The sequence below is a fragment of the Artemia sp. Qi Xiang Cuo genome, chromosome 10, assembly GCF_049724085.1.
Source record: "Artemia sp. Qi Xiang Cuo chromosome 10, ASM4972408v1, whole genome shotgun sequence".
NCBI classification, from domain to species: Eukaryota; Metazoa; Arthropoda; class Branchiopoda; order Anostraca; family Artemiidae; genus Artemia; species Artemia sp. Qi Xiang Cuo.
The window spans coordinates 22,142,919-22,161,481 of record NC_142803.1 but is presented as its reverse complement, the minus strand read 5'-3'; the positions used below and the strand labels follow the sequence as shown (position 1 = coordinate 22,161,481).

Sequence of the window (18,563 nt, the reverse complement as noted above, 5' to 3'; positions counted from 1 at the left end):
GACTATTTCACAGGGAAGGGGGGTTTTTCCGTGGAGGTGGAGCCAGATATCCTGGCAAATTTTAAAAGAAGATCAAAAATTAAATTTTTAAAAAAAGTTTTTTTTTTCAGCTGAAAGTAAGGAGCAACATTAAAACTTAGAACGGACAGAATTTATTACGTATATGAGGGGTTTGCCCCCTCCTCAACACCTCGATCTCGACGCTAAAGTTTAAATTTTGTTGCAATTCTTTAAAAACGACTCCTGAATTAGAATTCCTGAAAAACGACTCCGTTTAATTAGAACAATAAGTAACTTTTTTCAAAATGCCGAAAAACTGTAGCGTGTAGAGCGAGGTGTTGAGGAGGGGGGAGTCCCCTTCATAAACGTAATAATTTGTGTTCGTTTTAAGTTTTAATGTTGCTCCTTACTTTCAGTTGAAAAAAACTTGTTTTTTTTTATTTAATGAAGCTTCGAGACAAAAAAATTTCTAAAGACAATGGAAAAAGTATGTCAATTAAAGTAAAAGTATATAAAAATGAAAAAAGAAAGTCATTACGAAAAATACAGAAAACAATAGGCAGCTTAGGAAAACTAAGATATAAACTCCCAGTGTTCAGTTTTGTTGAGAAATGCTGAAGCGTTTGACGGATATTTTTTTAACATATGATCAAATTAGTTCGTTCAAAGTAAAGCATTAAAACTAAGATTATGAAAATCGAATAACAATTTTTAATTAAATATGTTTAGTTTAATTTTGAATGCAAAAAAAAATGTATATTTGACACCTTTATACTTCATAACTGTAAAAAATCAAATCTTTTTCAAAGTGACAGCTAGATAAACACAATCACTCTTGAAAAAATTAATAGATGATAATAAACCACAAAAAACGTATCCGTTCAGGGGGAAAATACAGAAATTCAAAACATTCCGTTCAGGGGAAACATTTCTGATTATAGTAGCTTAATATATCAGCTGATGGGTGCTCCTATAATGTAAGCAAAAGTTGACGGCATATTTTTACCAAAATTGCCCCGTATAAAGTTGCTTTTCTTGTGTTTTCTATAGTTATATGAACTTTATTGTGTACTAATAACTGCACTAATTAATTATAAACAAATACATATTTAGGATCACCATAAAAAACTGATTCTTTAAATTAATATCTTTTAATTAAATATCATCTAATTAATTATCTTTTAATATAAAAAAAGTTGTTTTTAATTAATATCTGAAAACAAATATGTGATATAGTACAATGCATGCATGAAGCGTCCCGGAAGAGACAACTACGGAACCTGATTCGTAGTAGGTTTTCGATCCTCACAAGAGAGAGTATATATCTTTTCTTACGTAAGAAGCCTCAAGGCACGCTAGCACATCGCATTGCATATAGTCGGTAAGATTCAGTAGAAGGTGACAAATTTCACACGTAGCTTGGCAACCAGATCCTCTTTTGTTTCATAATTGGGGGATCAAGCTGAAACTTTTAGGTTTTTTTTTTGGGGGGGGGGGATTAGAATTTTGTGTTGGGGGTAAAATAGTTGTTCGATGGTCCTCACAAATGAGTATACGCCACGACTTTTTTTTATTAATAAAAGTTATCTAAGAAACTGGCGGATTAATTAATATTGGTTTTTAGCCAAATTAGCAATTTTAGCCTTATCATGAACTTCTGAAACAAGCGATTGTCCTACAAGTCTGCAGCAGTAACTTGCACAAAAAGACAATATACTCATATTAGTGTAACCATTAGTTTCAGATTTATTCATTCACCTAGCCAGAATTATGATATTACTTACTTTTTCTCGGGCAAGGATTTAAACTCGGTCCGAAAATAGGAAAATTGTCTTTTTTTCAATTATTTTCAACCAATTTTCAACGTGTTTTCAATTCAACAATGTTTAAGAACTTTCGTAAACATTTATTTACGAAAATAAACGTTTATGAAAACGAATTTTTCTTGGGAGGGATCTAAACTTGCTAGAAAAACATGAAAATCGTCATTTTTCAACTATTTCCAACCAATTTCCTACGTGTTTTCAATTCAACAAAATGTGTAAAAACTTTCATAAACATTTATTTACGAAAACAAACGTTTATGGAAACAAAATTTGCTTGGGAGGGATCTAAACTTACTAGAAAAACATGAAAATCGTCATTTTTCATTAGTTTTCGACCAATAGTCAACGTGTTTTCCATTCAATAAAATGTGTAAAAACGTTCATAAACATTTATTTACGAAAGCAAACGTTTATGAAAACGAATTTTGCTTGTGAGGGATCTAAACTTGCTAGAAAAACATGAAAATCGTCTTTTTTCAACTATTTTCAACCAATTTCCAACATGTTTTCAATTCAACAAAATGTGTAAAAACTTTCATAAACATTTATTTACGAAAACAAACGTTTATGGAAACAAATTTTGCTTGGGAGGGATCTGAACTTACTAGAAAAACATGAAAATCGTCATTTTTCATCAGTTTTCGACCAATTTCCAACGTGTTTTCAATTCAACAAAATGTGTAAAAACTTTCATAAACATTTATTTACGAAAACAAACGTTTATGAAAACGAATTTCGCTTGGGAGGGATCTAAACTTGCTAGAAAAACATGAAAATCGTCATTTTTCAACTATTTTCAACCAATTTCCAACGTGTTTTCAATTCAACAAAATGTGTAAAAACTTTCATAAACATTTATTTACGAAAACAAACGTTTATGAAAACGAATTTTGCTTGGGAGGGATCTAAACTTGCTAGAAAAACATTAAAATCGTCATTTTTCAACTATTTTCAACCAATATTCAACGTGTTTTCAATTCAACGAAATATGTAAAAACTTACATAAACATTTATTTACGAAAACAAACGTTATGAAAACTAATTTTTCTTGGGAGGGATCTAAACTTGCTAGAAAAACATGAAAATCGTCATTTTTCAACTATTTTCAACCAATATTCAACGTTTTTTCAATTCAACAAAATGTGTCAAAACTTTCATAAACATTTATTTACGAAAACAAACGTTTATGAAAACGAATTTTGCTTGGGAGGGATCTAAACTTGCTAGAAAAACATGAAAATCGTCATTCTTCAACATTTTTCAACCAACTTCCAATGCGTTTTCAATTCAATAAAATGTGTAAAAACGTTCATAAACATTTATTTACGAAAACAAACGTTTATGAAAACGAGTTTTTCTTGTGAGGGATCTAAACTTGATAGAAAAACATGAAAATCGTCATTTTTCAACTATTTTCAACCAATTTCCAACGTGTTTTCAATTCAACAAAATGTTTAAGAACTTTCATAAACATTTATTTACGAAAACAAACGTTCATGAAAACGAATTTTGCTTGGGAGGGATCTAAACTTGCTAGAAAAACACGAAAATCGTCATTTTTTAACTATTTTCAACCAATTTCCAAAGTGTTTTCAATTCAACAAAATGTGTAAAAACTTTCATAAACATTTATTTACCAAACCAAACGTTTATGAAAACGAATTTTGCTTGGGAGGGATCTGAACTTGCTAGAAAAACATGAAAATCGTCATTTTTTAACTATTTTCAACCAATTTCCAACGTGTTTTCAATTCAACAAAATGTGTAAAAACTTTCATAAACATTTATTTACCAAACCAAACGTTTATGAAAACGAATTTTGCTTGGGAGGGATCTAAACTTGCTAGAAAAACATGAAAATCGTCATTTTTCATCAATTTTCGACCAATATTCAACGTGTTTTCAGTCTAAAAGACCATGGAAAACAAAATTTCAAAAAAATAATTCGCTGGATGGATAGAGCTGTATCTCAGCTAGAAAATGTTATAAAAATTACTCCCTTTCATTAGTGTGTTAAACCTATGGAAAAGCAGAAAAATATCATACCAAAAACTGTACAGGGAACATTTACTTTAAAGTGGCAATGAGGTACGCATTTATGATATTCTGGCTGGTGGTAAGCTGACGGCCTTTTTTATTTTCTCCACATCACGAGATGAAAAAAGTGATAGACACAAAAAGAAAAACAAGGATAGTTCCAGTCAGCGAAAATGGAAAGACAGCGGAAATATTTTGACCAATCCCTCCGCTCAGCCGTCCTCAGCGGAAAAATATAAATTAAAAACATAAAAAACAACCACTAATATAAAACAGAGCCTTTCCATTTAAGGGTGAAAGGGTAACTGAATTAAAAATCAGATATTGAACGACAGATCAAAGGTGCTAAATCTGATTTCAATTTATTTCATACTTTTTTAAAATCAAATCACCTACCCTTTCTGGTATCATCTGAGATTTTATCACTTTTAAGTGATAAACAAATTTTATCATGTAAAAGAGAAAATTCTGAACTAATAAGCTCATTATAAATGGGGCTCAGACAAGTTTCTTCAATATCTCTATTAATGGCTAGTTTCAGTGTATGTATTTCTTAATTTCAACCGCCTCTCTAAAAATTTGTTAGAGACCTTTACCGGGGGCACTGATGGAGGTTTTTTAAAACAAAATGAAGGGGTGTGGGTTATCGTAGATGTTTTGAGCCAAGACGTGTTTTGCCATACCATAAAACTCTTTGCTTAAAAATGGGGAGGGGAGCAAACAAAATCGTAAGAGGTTGAACAGAGGTAGAAATGATCGACGTTCAAAACTACGATGTACTTCACAGGATTACGTTCAATTCATCTTTTGTAAGTTTGGCCATTTTGATAACTTTTGATTAAGAGGTTTCAACACACCTGGTAAAAACTCAGCGTTTTACTAAGAATCATAGGCAGCGCTTACGCGCTGCCTAAGTAAATAACGATGTTGGCACAATTTATTTTTTTTTTTTTTGTTCTAGACCAGGGCATTTCCTAGCGAAGGAGTTGTCTGAAAAACTTAAAAAAGGCCTCATTCGATTGGAAATTGGAGAGGCTTGTGCCCTTTTTAATAGTCGAAAGTGATTGGAAGGCAACTACCCCCTCTTCCATGCCCACCATTTCCCCAAACACATCCAATCAAAATTTTGAGATAGCCATTTTGTTCAGCGCAGTTGATTTCCAAATAGAAATTTTTGAGGAGGACACTCCCCCACAGCCCTCAGGGCAAGGGTTGTCAGTTATGTCCTGGAACATATAAGGGTTTTACAGAAAACTTTGTCGTAGAAACGTCAAAAAGGACTCATTCAATTGGAAATTCAAAGGGCTAGTGCCCTTTTTAATAGTCGAAAGTGATTGGAGGGCAGCTAACCCCCCTCTTACGCCCACCAAAGCTAGAATATAATTTGTACTTTACTGAAAATAAGTCTATTAAATGTTTTCACTTTTATAACTTTAAGAAACCAAAAATTAATTAAGATTTTAAGCAATAAATTTCAGCATATGTATATTAAACTTACAATGCTAATTTTTTTCATTTTATTTTTTTTCCAGTAAAGTACAAATTATATTCTAGATTTTAGAAAGCATAGAGTTTAGAACCCGACACAGATTAATTTCTACTCATTTTGAGTTTGACTTATTTTAATTTTTGTTTGTTTTGGGTTTCGTTTATTAATTAATACTGATTTGTGGTAGTTCTATGCTTGGTAGATTATTTGATTCTATTTTTGTTCACTTTTGGTTTAATAGAGTTCTTTACTTTTTTCTAAGTCTTATTTTGTGCAAAAAGGTTTTTTGATTAATACTAAAAAAAAGCGCTTCGGCGGTAAGTAGGACGATAATGGGATAATACAGGTGAGAAGGTACCATTCCAGGCGCCTCTACTGGGGCGATGGTAATTAGTCACAACCAAAGAGGCGGTCAGCACGAGGAGGAGGCATATCCAGTGGAGGAAAGTGGTAATTACTGGGAGGAAGGGGTTAGGGAGATAAGGGAGTTTTGACAACAAATTACAATAACCAATGCTTAAAACGCAGTTTATCTGTAAATAAATATGTCTTATTTTCCCTAAAACAGAAGGAGCATAGTAAATTGAAATGTCTTTATAAGAGAATTCCAAAGTGTAGGGTTTAATTACGCTTCCCTAAGAATCACACTAAGGACCTCTAAAATTATGTGTTTAGTCCCTTAAGAATCACACTAAGGACCTCTAAAATTCTGTGTTTTAGAAAATGGATAAAATATAGGTTTGAATAAGATCCCAACCATTAGAACATTATTTTTAAATGATATCCAAATTCCGAATAATTTAATAATAAACTTAATAATATACAATTATCATAAAATTAATAGCTATACTATTAACAATATTAAATAACAATTATACAATTATCTGCCTATATAATTACGTAGACTTGTTCTAAAAAAAAAGTGTGACTAGATCCGAGGAATAGATGAAGCGATCCTACCAAGCGAGTATTTCTCACTATGCAGTCAGTACGTTCAACAGGCTCAGCTGCTAGTTCAAAAATATTTTCAAAATGCGGGTTGAATATGAAAGAAATTCTGACGTAAAATATGCGTTTATTTAATCCTAGTTAGTTCACTTCCTAATTTGTTTGCGTTTGCGTCAAATTTGTTTGCGGCAAATATGCACTTATTTTATTCCCAGTTAGTTCGCTTTCTGATTTGTTTACGTCGAATAAACGTTTATTAAATCCCAGTTATTTCACTTCCTAACTTGCTTGCGTTTGCGTCAAATTTGTTTGCGGCAAGTATGCATTTATTTAATCCCAGTTAATTGCTTGCGTTTGCGTCACATTTGTTTGCGTCAAATATACATGCATTTTAATACCAGTTAGTTCGGTTCCTAATTTGTTTGCGTTTGCGTCAACCTGGTTTCCGTAAAACGTACATTTATTTAGTCCCAGTTAGTTCACTTCCTAATTTGATTCCGTTTGCGTTTATATTTATTATTTGTTAAGCGGGCAGTAAATCAGTCCGGATTCTCTTCTCCTTGAACAGCACTAAACTGTTAATAGCAAACTTACCTTGGACAGGTTTATCCTCTGTTTTGATTTCTTTAAGAAGATCAATGGGAGCCCATTCCAAATACAATGGTGTATTTTTAAACCTCGTGTAAGCCAGTTTCCTAAAGGCAAGCTTAGCTTCCGTCTGATTCAAATATTCAACAATTGCTAGAAGAAAAAGCGTCAGCGTAAGTAAGGCCCCTTCCGTGGTGTCATTTCATGAAAATTTAGAGGGACGAAATGTATTACAATTGCAGTAAAATGCATTCGTTTTTCGTATTTACTACCATTTTTGACTTTTCTAAAGAAACACCGTCAGAAGCAGCGTCAGATATAACATGGTAGAAAATGAATTTCATCCCATAGCAGACAAAATTTAAAAATCCGTTTTAAAAAAAAACAACTGTCAAATGAGGAAGAATCGCCATTTGAAGCTGATTAAGGAAAGGAAACTGTTATTTCAGCTAATCTTAATGATAAAAGCTTATTACAAAACAAATTTATGGGAGTTCCAAAAAATAGCCTGAAACTGATCGAAAATGGTGTCAGATAAAAATGAAAATTACACCATTGGAACCACCATAGCCAAAAACTCGCAAACGAAAATTACAGTCCCACATCTTGGGCAAAAATAAAAATCTAATTTTCACACGGGAAGCAGTGATGATCGAATAGACCAATGAAATTTTTGGTTTCAAAAGTTATTGGAGGCTTACCTCTGCCAGGGACATGTAGGGGGCATTGTAGTCAGAATATAGATGGCAGCATGTAACTCTTAAACAAAACTCAGACAAGTCCAGCTTTCAGTAAAATACTAGTTTTACATAATTCTACAAACATAGGGAAGTATCACGAGTCAGTTCATTTCAACTAGTTTTGCAGATATATTTTGCAGGGACTGCAAAGTAATAATTGTTGTTCGTTCTGTGATTAAACTTCAATTTTTACTTTAATCAGAAAAACTTATTTTTTTAATTAATTTTTGTTTGTTCTACATTTTTTACATAACTTGCACCTCTCTTAAATTTTCCCTTAAAAAATAAGCGATTCTGTCACGGAAAGAGTTCAAGAGTTACACTAACCTCGGTATCTCTGAGGAGTTATAGATAAGAAATTCAATTATTCAAGGAATATTGTCCTACATGAAATACATAGATTTTACAAAACTGAAGGATATTTTAAGAATTCTATATATGTAGTTACTGTAATTTACGAGATTACTGTTTTTATTGCAGTTTTTCTGCCGCTATGCAGCAAACTTCTCACAAGAACTTCTCACAAGAAAGTATAGCTTTCTTGTGCATAACTAACATAGCATAACTTTCATAGCATAACATAGCATAACTAACATAGCATAACATAGCATAACTTTCATTATTGTTGCTTAAGACACAAGTTTTTTTTTGTGCAATTTATAATACAAGGAACACTGCAAACCAGTTTATGACGACATTCCAGAGAATGACGTAACGAAATCGCTTAAATATGACGTCATTACCCAGAGAAGTGACTTCAAAACATACACCTACTGTACCATCTTGCATATGAAGGTACAGTTTTTGTCAGAATTGCATTTTATTTCATATTATCTTTTGTTATCATAAAAGCACAGGAAATGGCGATTTTCTCTATTAATGACGATTTCTTTATATAATGGCGATTATGGGAATGGCGATTTCTTTATATAATGACGATTTTATTTATTAATGGTGATTTCTTTATATAATGGCGATAATGGGAATGGCGATTTTATTTATTAATGGCGATTTCTTTATATAATGACGATTTTATTTATTAATAGTGATTTCTTTATATAATGGCGATTATGGGAATGGCGATTTTATTCATTAATGGCGATTCCTTTATATAATGGCGATTTTCTTGGAAGATTGTACGACCACTAGTTCGGCATGATCGCCCCTGGGAAAAGAATAAAGGACATATTAGTTTTTCTCATGCAAAGAAGTCATTTTTCCCTTATTGTCCAAGATAGGGATTGTAAATCTACTAAATGGGGTTTTGGACCATAGTCATTAAAATGGTGCAGTTTCAGTTCCGATCCAACACCGTTTTCAAGGGATATCAGGCTCTTTTTCGAAATTAATTAAAAAAAAACAAGTTTTTTTTAACTGAAAGTAAGGAGCGACATTAAAAATTAAAACGAACAGAAATTATTACGTATATGAAAGGGGCTGTCCCCTCCTCAATGCCTCGCTCTTTACACTAAAGTTTTTAATGTTTTAAAAAACACTGTTGTGAGACTGAGTCAAACTTTAACGTAAAGAGCGAGGCGTTGAGGAGGGGTCAGCCCCTTTCATATACAAAATAATTTATGCTCGTTTTAAGTTTTAATGTCACTCCTTACTTTCAGTTAAAAAAAACTTGTTTTTTTTAGTTAATTTCTTAACGTGTTTGAATTAATACAGCTTTGATTTTGGCTAACCGTACATGAATAATTAAAAGGAAATTTGCATATTAATTTTCTTTTTTTTGGCCAAATGGCTTTTTCGAAATTTTGTTCTGACGTAACTTACGAATTAACTTACGTAACAAATTTATATATTCGTATGTTTTTATTATGTATATTAGGGAGTTTACTCCCTAGTCAATGTCTCGCTATTTACGCTAAAGTTCGAATTGTGTTCGAATCACCGACCCCTGAATCACAAAAGCTGGTTAATTAGAATAGATAGTTCTTTTGAAAGTACTAAAAAACACTTCAGCGTAAAGAACGACGTTTTGACTAGGGGGCGAATCCCCTCATACACGTAATAATTTCTGTTCGTTTTAAGTTTTAATGTTGCTCCTTAATTCAGTTGAAAAAAACTTGTCTTTTTATTTAATTTCTGATCGTTTATTAAATAATGCTGGGAAATCTGGCGCCCCCTTCATAGAAATTTCCTTCTCCCAAGGAAATATCCTGCATGGAAAGATCTTCCCCCTTAACCCCTACTCTGACCCCGAATCCCCACTAGAAAAAATTCCTCCTGAAAACGCCTGTATACTTCCCAATAACTAATACTATATGTAACAAAGGGCAAAGTTTATAACTTGCAGCCCTTCCCCCGGGAACAGTGGGGGATTAAGTCATCTTCACAGACATATTAATTAGATTTTTGACTATGCTGAACAAAATGGCTATCTCAAAATTTTGAATGGGTGACTTCGGGAAAAAATGAGCGTGGGAAGGGAGCGTGGGGAAGTTGCCCTCGAATTTTTTTTTGTCACTTAAAAAGGGCACTAGAACTTTTAATTTCCGTTCGATTGAGCCCTCTCGCGATATTCTAGGACTACTGGATCGATACGATCACCCCTGAAAAAAAAAAACAAAAAAAAACGCTGAATCTGATGGTGTGATTTTCATTAAAGTTCTAGGACTTTTAGGGGTTGTTTCCCCCTTTTTTCGAAAATAAGTCAAATTTTCTCAGGCGCGTAACTTTTGATGGTTAAGACTAAACTTGATGAAACTTATATATATTTGAAATCAGCATAAAAATCTGATTCTTCTGATGTATCTATTGGTATCAAAAGTTTTTTAGAGTTTCGGTTACTATTGAGCCAGGTCACTCCTTACAATTCGTTACCACAAACTGTTTGATTCCCAAACATGTTGTTTTCACAATCAAATTTTTGGTCACATCTTAACGTTAGATCTATAAATAGAAGCAATTCCATCCTACAACATTTTTAGGCGTTTTTGAAGTTTTTTTTTTTAGGCATTTTCGATAAGAGTTCGTTTTGTTGGCGTTCATTTAATATTTGCTTCATCTTTAAGTTAAAAAGTCATAAAAAATATTTTGCCCCTAGACCTACCAGAAAACCACGCTTGCTGAAGATATTTTTTTGGCTACTTCAAAATTATATAGATTTAAGGGAGTACTACATTTTGGTCCGTATTGCCACGTTGAACCATGAAAATAAATGAGAATGACTAAAGTTGACAAAAGTTAAAGTTGACAACGCTTTCTGCCCATAAAAATCAAAACGTTAATAACCCATCGATTCCCAAAGACAACTAATCCTTCAAGAAGAGCTACACCTTCTTAAGATTTTGGTGCGATACGTCTTTAGCTTACTGTATGCTGATTTTTTTTACCCATGTTTCTTTTTTTAAATTTAGCACCTGCTACTACCATAAACAACATAATTGTATGTGAAGTTTCTTTCCATTAAAAATTGAATTCCCAACTATTCCTAATTTTTTAAGACATACACGGTTGCTGAAGTCACCACCTAAACAATTCAAACAATTTCATTCATTTTCACTGTCATTGGTACTTCAAATATCCTAAATTTCTCTTTTGTTACTCTTGGCTTTTCTCTTTCTACAATTAGCCATGTCTTGATGCAACCTACTGCAAAATACTTTATTTTCAATTCCTATTACTCAAAATAAATAATAAAAGCCTACTCAAAATAAATAAACTTGTATACAGATAAGGTAGCCTAAAACAACCAAAAAAAAACAAACACCCCTTTAATGTATTACGAGCAACGAGTTCCACCTCTTGAATTAAACTTCTTTTTTTCATGATAGTTATTAATTGTAAAAGAAAAAAGAGAACGAGAAAAAATTAAACAGACACACGAAAACGGAAAAATGGCAAATAAAAGAAAAATTACCAGTTACACCATATGGCGGTAAAAGCAACCGCCCCAATTCACCGTATTTGTTAAATATCTCTCTCAGTTCACCTTCAGTGGTACCAAAGGGTAAATTCTTAGCAAGCAGTATGCATTTAGATCTTTCAGTACCTGGCCGATTAAAGGCATCTAAGACCACTCCATATTCCTCCAAAAATTGTCGTATCTCATTAACAACTTGTGTTTCACCAAGAGCCAACCGCACAGCAAGACTGTGTTGCCCACTCGGGTCTAGGACCTAGAAAGTTAAACACTTAAATTTAGTAACACAGATTTTGAGAGCCAACCGCACAGCAAGACTAAATTGCCCACTCCTGTCTAGGACCTAGGAAGTTAAACCCTTAAGTTTAACAATACAAATTTCCATTTCAAATCCTTATTTTTCTCGATTCAGTAAATTGTCATAAAAAGCAGAGGTTAGTCATAGGGTTAATAAATTGTGTCTAAAATTATTAGGGACAGTCTGCAACCCATCAAACATTATCTAGCTAAGACTCAACAAAAATAAAAACAGGAGATATGTTTGTTCTATGCAAATAATTGCTGAATAATTCTTCTGCTACAGCGATCAGTTTAAAATGTCCCATCGCTATCAATATTCAAAGTGATTTAATTATATTATTTTAATGATGAATGAAACAAAGGCGTATTGACTCTTTCAATAACAGAATATTGTAGTGCATTGTCTTTTCTTACTTAGAGATATATTCTGTGAAATTTCAGAGCTAGAATTAAATCAGCAGAACAGTAGTTCTTTGTCCAAAATATGATATCTTAGCATCCACCTCCAGACAAGACAGTTCAACGACCTTCAATAGCTGAAAGATACTCCCACTGTTAAATTTGCTTCTAAATGGAATTTTCAGACAGGTGTCTACAATCTAAAGTATTGAACAACACACATTGTCAGGAAAGAAATACCACACTCGACTTTTTATAAGTTGTAAAATTAAAGATTCTTTCCTTTCTAGATTAATATTCCCCTAGCCTTGGATTCATGATAATTACGATAGTTGCATGCCCAACATGAAGAATAGCTTCAAAATTCAAGAGGGCGATTATAAGAATTTCGTAGACCCTTACCAACGACCTTATTAGGTTCTAACATAAGGAGATAAGCTCACTTTTTCAATCAGGGGGACTGTATTTAACCATGCCCCCTTTGCATGGAAGAGCAGTTAGAGTTTTAGAGCATATGGTATGACATAAAATGGTCGGACAAGGTTGAATGCCTATTCCTTAGATCTTAGAGTACCCTCAGCTTGTAAAGGTATCTCGGGCGTCTGAGAAGATTTGCTAGAACAACAGCAAAAACATAAAGAGCATGTTTTTTTTTTGAAAGTTCAGATACCTCCACCACTAATCCCAGAAAGGTAGCAGGACACCAGCATTTTCAAAACAACACGCACTTGAGTTGTTTGAATGATTTCAGAGTTACATAAGTCTTTTTGAGACGTATAATAAAAATTTCCTTGAATTTTCAAAAAAAATTTAGACCAGCACAACGTTTAAGCTCCGTAAATAACAGAATTGTTGTCCGTCATAAATTAACTTAAGCATAAGTAATCGCGCATTCTTCATCATTCTCTTTTCGATATGTGACCACCCAATTAAAAAAAAAAAACCAAAAAAAAAAAAAAAAAAAAAAAAAAAAAAAAAATCAAGGTCATAAAACAAGAAAAAACTTAGTCATATTCATTTTACTTTGTAAAAGGCAAACTATTTGGGGATACTGGGATGCCTTATAAGTTCCTGGCTGGATAACTTTCACTTTAAGATCCATGCATATTAATTGACATTCATCCCAAGAGAATCTTACCTCTTTTGGCGATTGTGTATCAGACACTTTACTCTTTTTAAGCATACCTAGAGGCGTAAAACTATTTGTGGATACGGAGGTGTCTTAAAAGTTCCTGGCTGGATACGTTTCCCTATAAGATCCATGCATGGAAATTGGCGTTCATCCCAAGAGAATCTTACTTCTTTTGGTGATTGTGTATGAGACACTACTCTTTTTAAGCATACCTAGAGGCGTATTACTATTAGGGTATACGAAGACGTCTTTTAAGTTCCTTGCTGGATACATTTCACTTTTAGATCCATTCATCCGCAGAGAATCTTACCTCCTTCGGTGATTGTGTAAGGGACACTTTACTCTTTTTAAGCATACCAAGTGGCGTATAAATATTTGGGGATACGAAGATGCCTTATAAGTTCCTAGCTGGATAACTTTCGCTTTAAGATCCATGCATGGAAATTGGCATTCATCCCCAGAGAATCTTACCTCCTTTGGTGATAGTATATGGGACACTTTACTAGTGTCACGTACACACTAGATAAGTTCCATTTTAAGATCCATGCAAGGAAATTGGCATTCATCCCCAGATAATCTTACCTCCTTTGGTGATAGTATATGGGGCACTTTACTAGTGTCACGTACACACTAAATAAGTCCTATTTTAAGATCCATGCAAGGAAATTGGCGTTCATCCCCAAAGAATCTTACGTCTGCCTCTAACTCACTCAAAGGAGGCGTAGCACTATTTGGGGATAGGGAGACATCTTTTTAGTTTAACTTTAAGATCCATGTATGGAAATTGGCGTTCATCACAAGAGAAACTTACCTCCTTTGGTGATTGTGTATGGGACACTTTACCCTTTTTAAGCATACCAAGAGGCGTACCACTATTTGGGGATACGGAGATGTCTTTTTAAGGTCCTGGCTGGATAAGTTTAACTTTAAGATCCATGCACGAAAATTGGAGTTCATCCCCAGAGAATCTTACCTTCTTTGGTGATTGTGTATGGGACACTTTACTAGTGTCCCATACGCACTAGACAAGTTCCATTTTAAGATCCATGCATGGAAATTGACGTTCATCCCCAGAGAATCTTACCTTCTTTGGTGATTGTGTATTGGAAATTATAATCTTTTTAAGCATACCAAGAGGCGTACCACTATTTGGGGATACGGAGATGTCTTTTTAAGTTCCTGGCTGGATAAGTTGAACTTTAAGATCCATGCACAGAAATTGGAGTTCATCCCCAGAGAATCTTACCTTCTTTGGTGATTGTGTATGGGACACTTTACTAGTGTCCCATACGCACTAGACAAGGTCCAGTTTAAGATCCATGCATGGACATTGGCGTGCATCCCCAGAGAATCTTACCTTCTTTGGTGATTGTGTATGGGACACTTTACTCTTGTCCCATACACACTAGACAAGTTCCATTTTGAGATCCATGCATGGAAATTGGCGTTCATCCCCAGAAAATCTTATCTCCTTTGGTGATTGTGTATGGGAAATTATAATCTTTTTAAGCATACCAAGAGGCGTACCACTATTTGGGGATACGGAGATGTCTTTTTAAGTTCCTGGCTGGATAAGTTTAACTTTAAGATCCATGCACAGAAATTGGAGTTCATCCCCAGAGAATCTTACCTTCTTTGGTGATTGTGTATGGGACACTTTACTAGTGTCCCATACGCACTAGACAAGTTCCAGTTTGAGATCCATGCATGGAGATTGACGTTCATCCCCAGAGAATCTTACCTTCTTTGGTGATTGTGTATGGGACACTTTACTAGTGTCCCATACACACTAGACAAGTTCCATTTTGAGATCCATGCATGGAAATTGGCGTTCATCCCCAGAAAATCTTATCTCCTTTGGTGATTGTGTATTGGAAATTATAATCTTTTTAAGCATACCAAGAGGCGTACCACTATTTGGAGATACGGAGATGTCTTTTAAGTTCCTGGCTGGATAAGTTTAACTTTAAGATCCATGCACAGAAATTGGAGTTCATCCCCAGAGAATCTTACCTTCTTTGGTGATTGTGTATGGTACACTTTACTAGTGTCCCATACGCACTAGACAAGTTCCATTTTAAGATCCATGCATGGAAATTGGCGTGCATCCCCAGAGAATCTTACCTCCTTTGGTGATTGTGTATGGGACACTTTACTAGTGTCCCATACACACTAGACAAGTTCCATTTTGAGATCCATACATGGAAATTGGCACTCATCTCCAGAAAATTTTACCTTCTTTGGTGATTATGCATGGGACACTTTGCTATTCTGAAGTATACCACGAGAAGTATCACTCCTTGGGTATCCGGACACATCGTTCAATAGGTTAGAAGCATCGGCGTTTCTGAACTGAGTTTGAATATGAACGTTGTTTCTGCCATCCAATGGTTAATTCTTCCAGTAATTCGTTCTTCTTCAGTCCATTACCTTAAACACTAGATGCGAAATAGCTTCTCCAATGTTGTCGTCCTTGTAGCTCAGCAGGCTCAGTTTTTCGTCATACCCTTCACTACTAAATTCAATAAGTGTGTCACTACCAAATTCAAACAAGTAATCGAGTAATTTTAATGCTTTGTATATATGATACGAACGGCTTGAAGCTCCTAGTCTTGTCTTAATTGCGTTCATTATTTGAAGCATTTTAAAATTGTTATGCATAAATCTGGCCACTTCAGCCATCACTTCAGATGCTGGGTCATTTTTATCATTACGTATAGCTTCCCTTGCTAATGTCTTCGCATAGCAGTAGTCTGCTAATATATTTTTCATATTTCGAAAAAATTACACAAAGGTAGCAAAACACAAAGAGAATTCTAACACTAACAGCAAAACTAACAAATAGCAGAAAACTCACCTCTTGTTTTGAGACATTATAACGAGCAGCAAGAACTTCCGCAATGGCATTCTGACTCAAGAACAAAGTATTCCAGTTGTGAGAAGAACCAGCGGTTTTCTTCAGAATTTTCTCCTTTTTGTCTTTGTAAGACAGGGGTTCTACAAGCAAAAAGAAGCCAATCAACAAACAAAGCAACAGAAACAACCTAAATTTACAAACTATTTTTTCCATTCTTAGAAATAACAAAAAAAAAGGTGGAAAGCTCCATATGCCAATACTTAGCTCCAGCACGCAGCTAGAGGTACCTATTGATCTAAAGAGGCTTGATTCAGGGCCGTATGCAGGTTTTTTCTTCGGAAGGGGGTGGGGGGTGGGGGTAAAAAATTACGAAACGCAAAAAAAATTCCATATTTGTTTTGATGCTTTGTGAAAAAACTGGAGGGGAGTAAAACCGGGTACCTCCCCTGGATATATTCCTGGCTTGAGTTAAAGAAAAACAGATATTACTGAATAATTTACCACAATTACTATACTAATAATTATAGAATTAATTGTGAAAATCGGAAAATTGCCATATACTGAGGTAAGGCCGTATCCAGGATATTTGTTCGGGGATGGGGGTATTTTTCGGGTGGAAGTAGAAAAAAATTAAAAAACTCATTTGAAATTTGTTAGTATGCATTTTTGTTACGTTTTTACAAGTCGGGCAAAAATTTCGGGGAGGGGGGGGGGTTCAAACCCGGTAGCCACCCCTGGATACAGTCTTGTACAGAGGTCCAGCACGTAGTCACAGGGGAAGGGATCGCTGTAATCCAACCCCATCAACAACTGCTTTTAAATAGGAATTCAAAAGAATCGGACATCATTTTTTTCATAGAAAAGCATAGCCTCATTGTGAACTATGGCTAAAATCGAAAAAAAAAGAAGAAAGAAATATCATTAGTCTAGACACGCACATAATTATGGTTTAAAATGGTGAAAAATGGGGAATTTCATTACATTAAGCTCCTTCATATACACATAGAAGACGGGTATACCCAAGACCTACCACATCCCCAATCACTAAATCACTAGCGATACAGGTTTTACATATACCTTAAGCGTTTTCATGGAAACACAGAGGTTTCACTTATTAAGCTTGGACAAAATTTTATAAAAGCTATTGAATTTTTAGTAGACTTCATTTCGAGAAAAAAAAAATGAAAGAAGCGCCATACTTCTAAATAAAGTGCAGGTAATAATAGATATTGCCGTCAAAATTGATTAGATTTCCATATATTGGGCTCCAGTGAGCGCGCATAGGAAAATGTAGGTATATAACCCCAACCCAAAGATAATATATAGTTCTAGATTATAATATAATATTCAGATTGTTAATGTGAGTTGTTAAGAGAAAAATTTTTCTGTGTATAAAAAAAATATCAATTACTAAAGGATGACTACTGTTGATGAAAATGAATAAATTACTGTTACCAGTGCTAAAAAGCGATTTTCATTGATTTTCAAGATGGAGCATATAATATGAACTAAGAAAGACTGCCCGTATCCAGCAGTTTCAGTATTAAAGTGAATCAAGTCTATTTTTGGGGTTTTAAAAAAAAGTGATGCTATGCACATACACTTTGAGATTGGTTTCTGCATCAATGTCTGCACTGATGCCCGTAAGATTAAATTAGGACTAAAAAGGACAAGTTTCCCTGTCGAGTGTTGTCAAGGGAGGCGATATAAGAAAAAATATCGGTCACTTAAGAATTCCAGCAAAATTTCTTTACGGTATTCTATGAAAGATCCCGATCTCATTTGTAACAGAGCGGTTAGGAAAGTGGACACCTAATATCTTCTTAAGTAGAGAGTTTGCCTTGCTTAACATTCCCTAAGTAAAATGGGCCAAAAAGTTGGATCTTTGTTTATTTTGCTTTATGTATCCATGGTAATAGGGCAAAATAAATTCAAAATCAAATAAGCACTCATTTGTAACAGAACGGTTAGGAAAGTTGACACCTTATATCTTCTTAAGTACAGAGTTTGCCTTGCTTAAGATTCCTTAAGTAAAATGGGCAAAAAGGTTGGATCAGTGTTTGTTTTGCTTTTGTATCCATGGTAATAGGGCAAAATAAATTCAAAATCAAATAAGAACTCATTTGTAAAAGAACGATTAGGAAATTGGACACCTAATATCTTCTTAAGTACAGAGTTTGCCTTGCTTAAGATTCCTTCAGTAAAATGGGGGAAAAAGGATTGGATCAGTGTTTATGTTGCTTGTTGTATCCATGGTAATAGGGCAAAATAAATTAAAAGTCAAATAAGCACTTATTGTATATGAACGGTCAGGAAAGTGGACACCTAATATCTTCTAAAGTACAGAGTTTGCCTTGCTTAAGATTCCTTAAGTTA

General features: G+C 34.1%; 1 protein-coding gene across 1 annotated transcript in view; it reads right to left on the bottom strand.

Moving 5' to 3' along the window:
• LOC148947579 (putative RNA-binding protein 19) overlaps positions 1-18,563 on the bottom strand; it is a 191,742-nt gene that overhangs the window by 68,765 nt on the left and 104,414 nt on the right. Inside the window, exons 9-11 of the mRNA XM_089095315.1 lie at positions 16,188-16,327; positions 11,497-11,755; positions 6,895-7,041 (exon numbers count right to left, since the gene is read on the bottom strand). Of these exons, the coding sequence (XP_088951441.1) occupies positions 6,895-7,041; positions 11,497-11,755; positions 16,188-16,327 (546 nt within the window). The remainder of the gene's footprint in view (positions 1-6,894; positions 7,042-11,496; positions 11,756-16,187; positions 16,328-18,563) is intronic.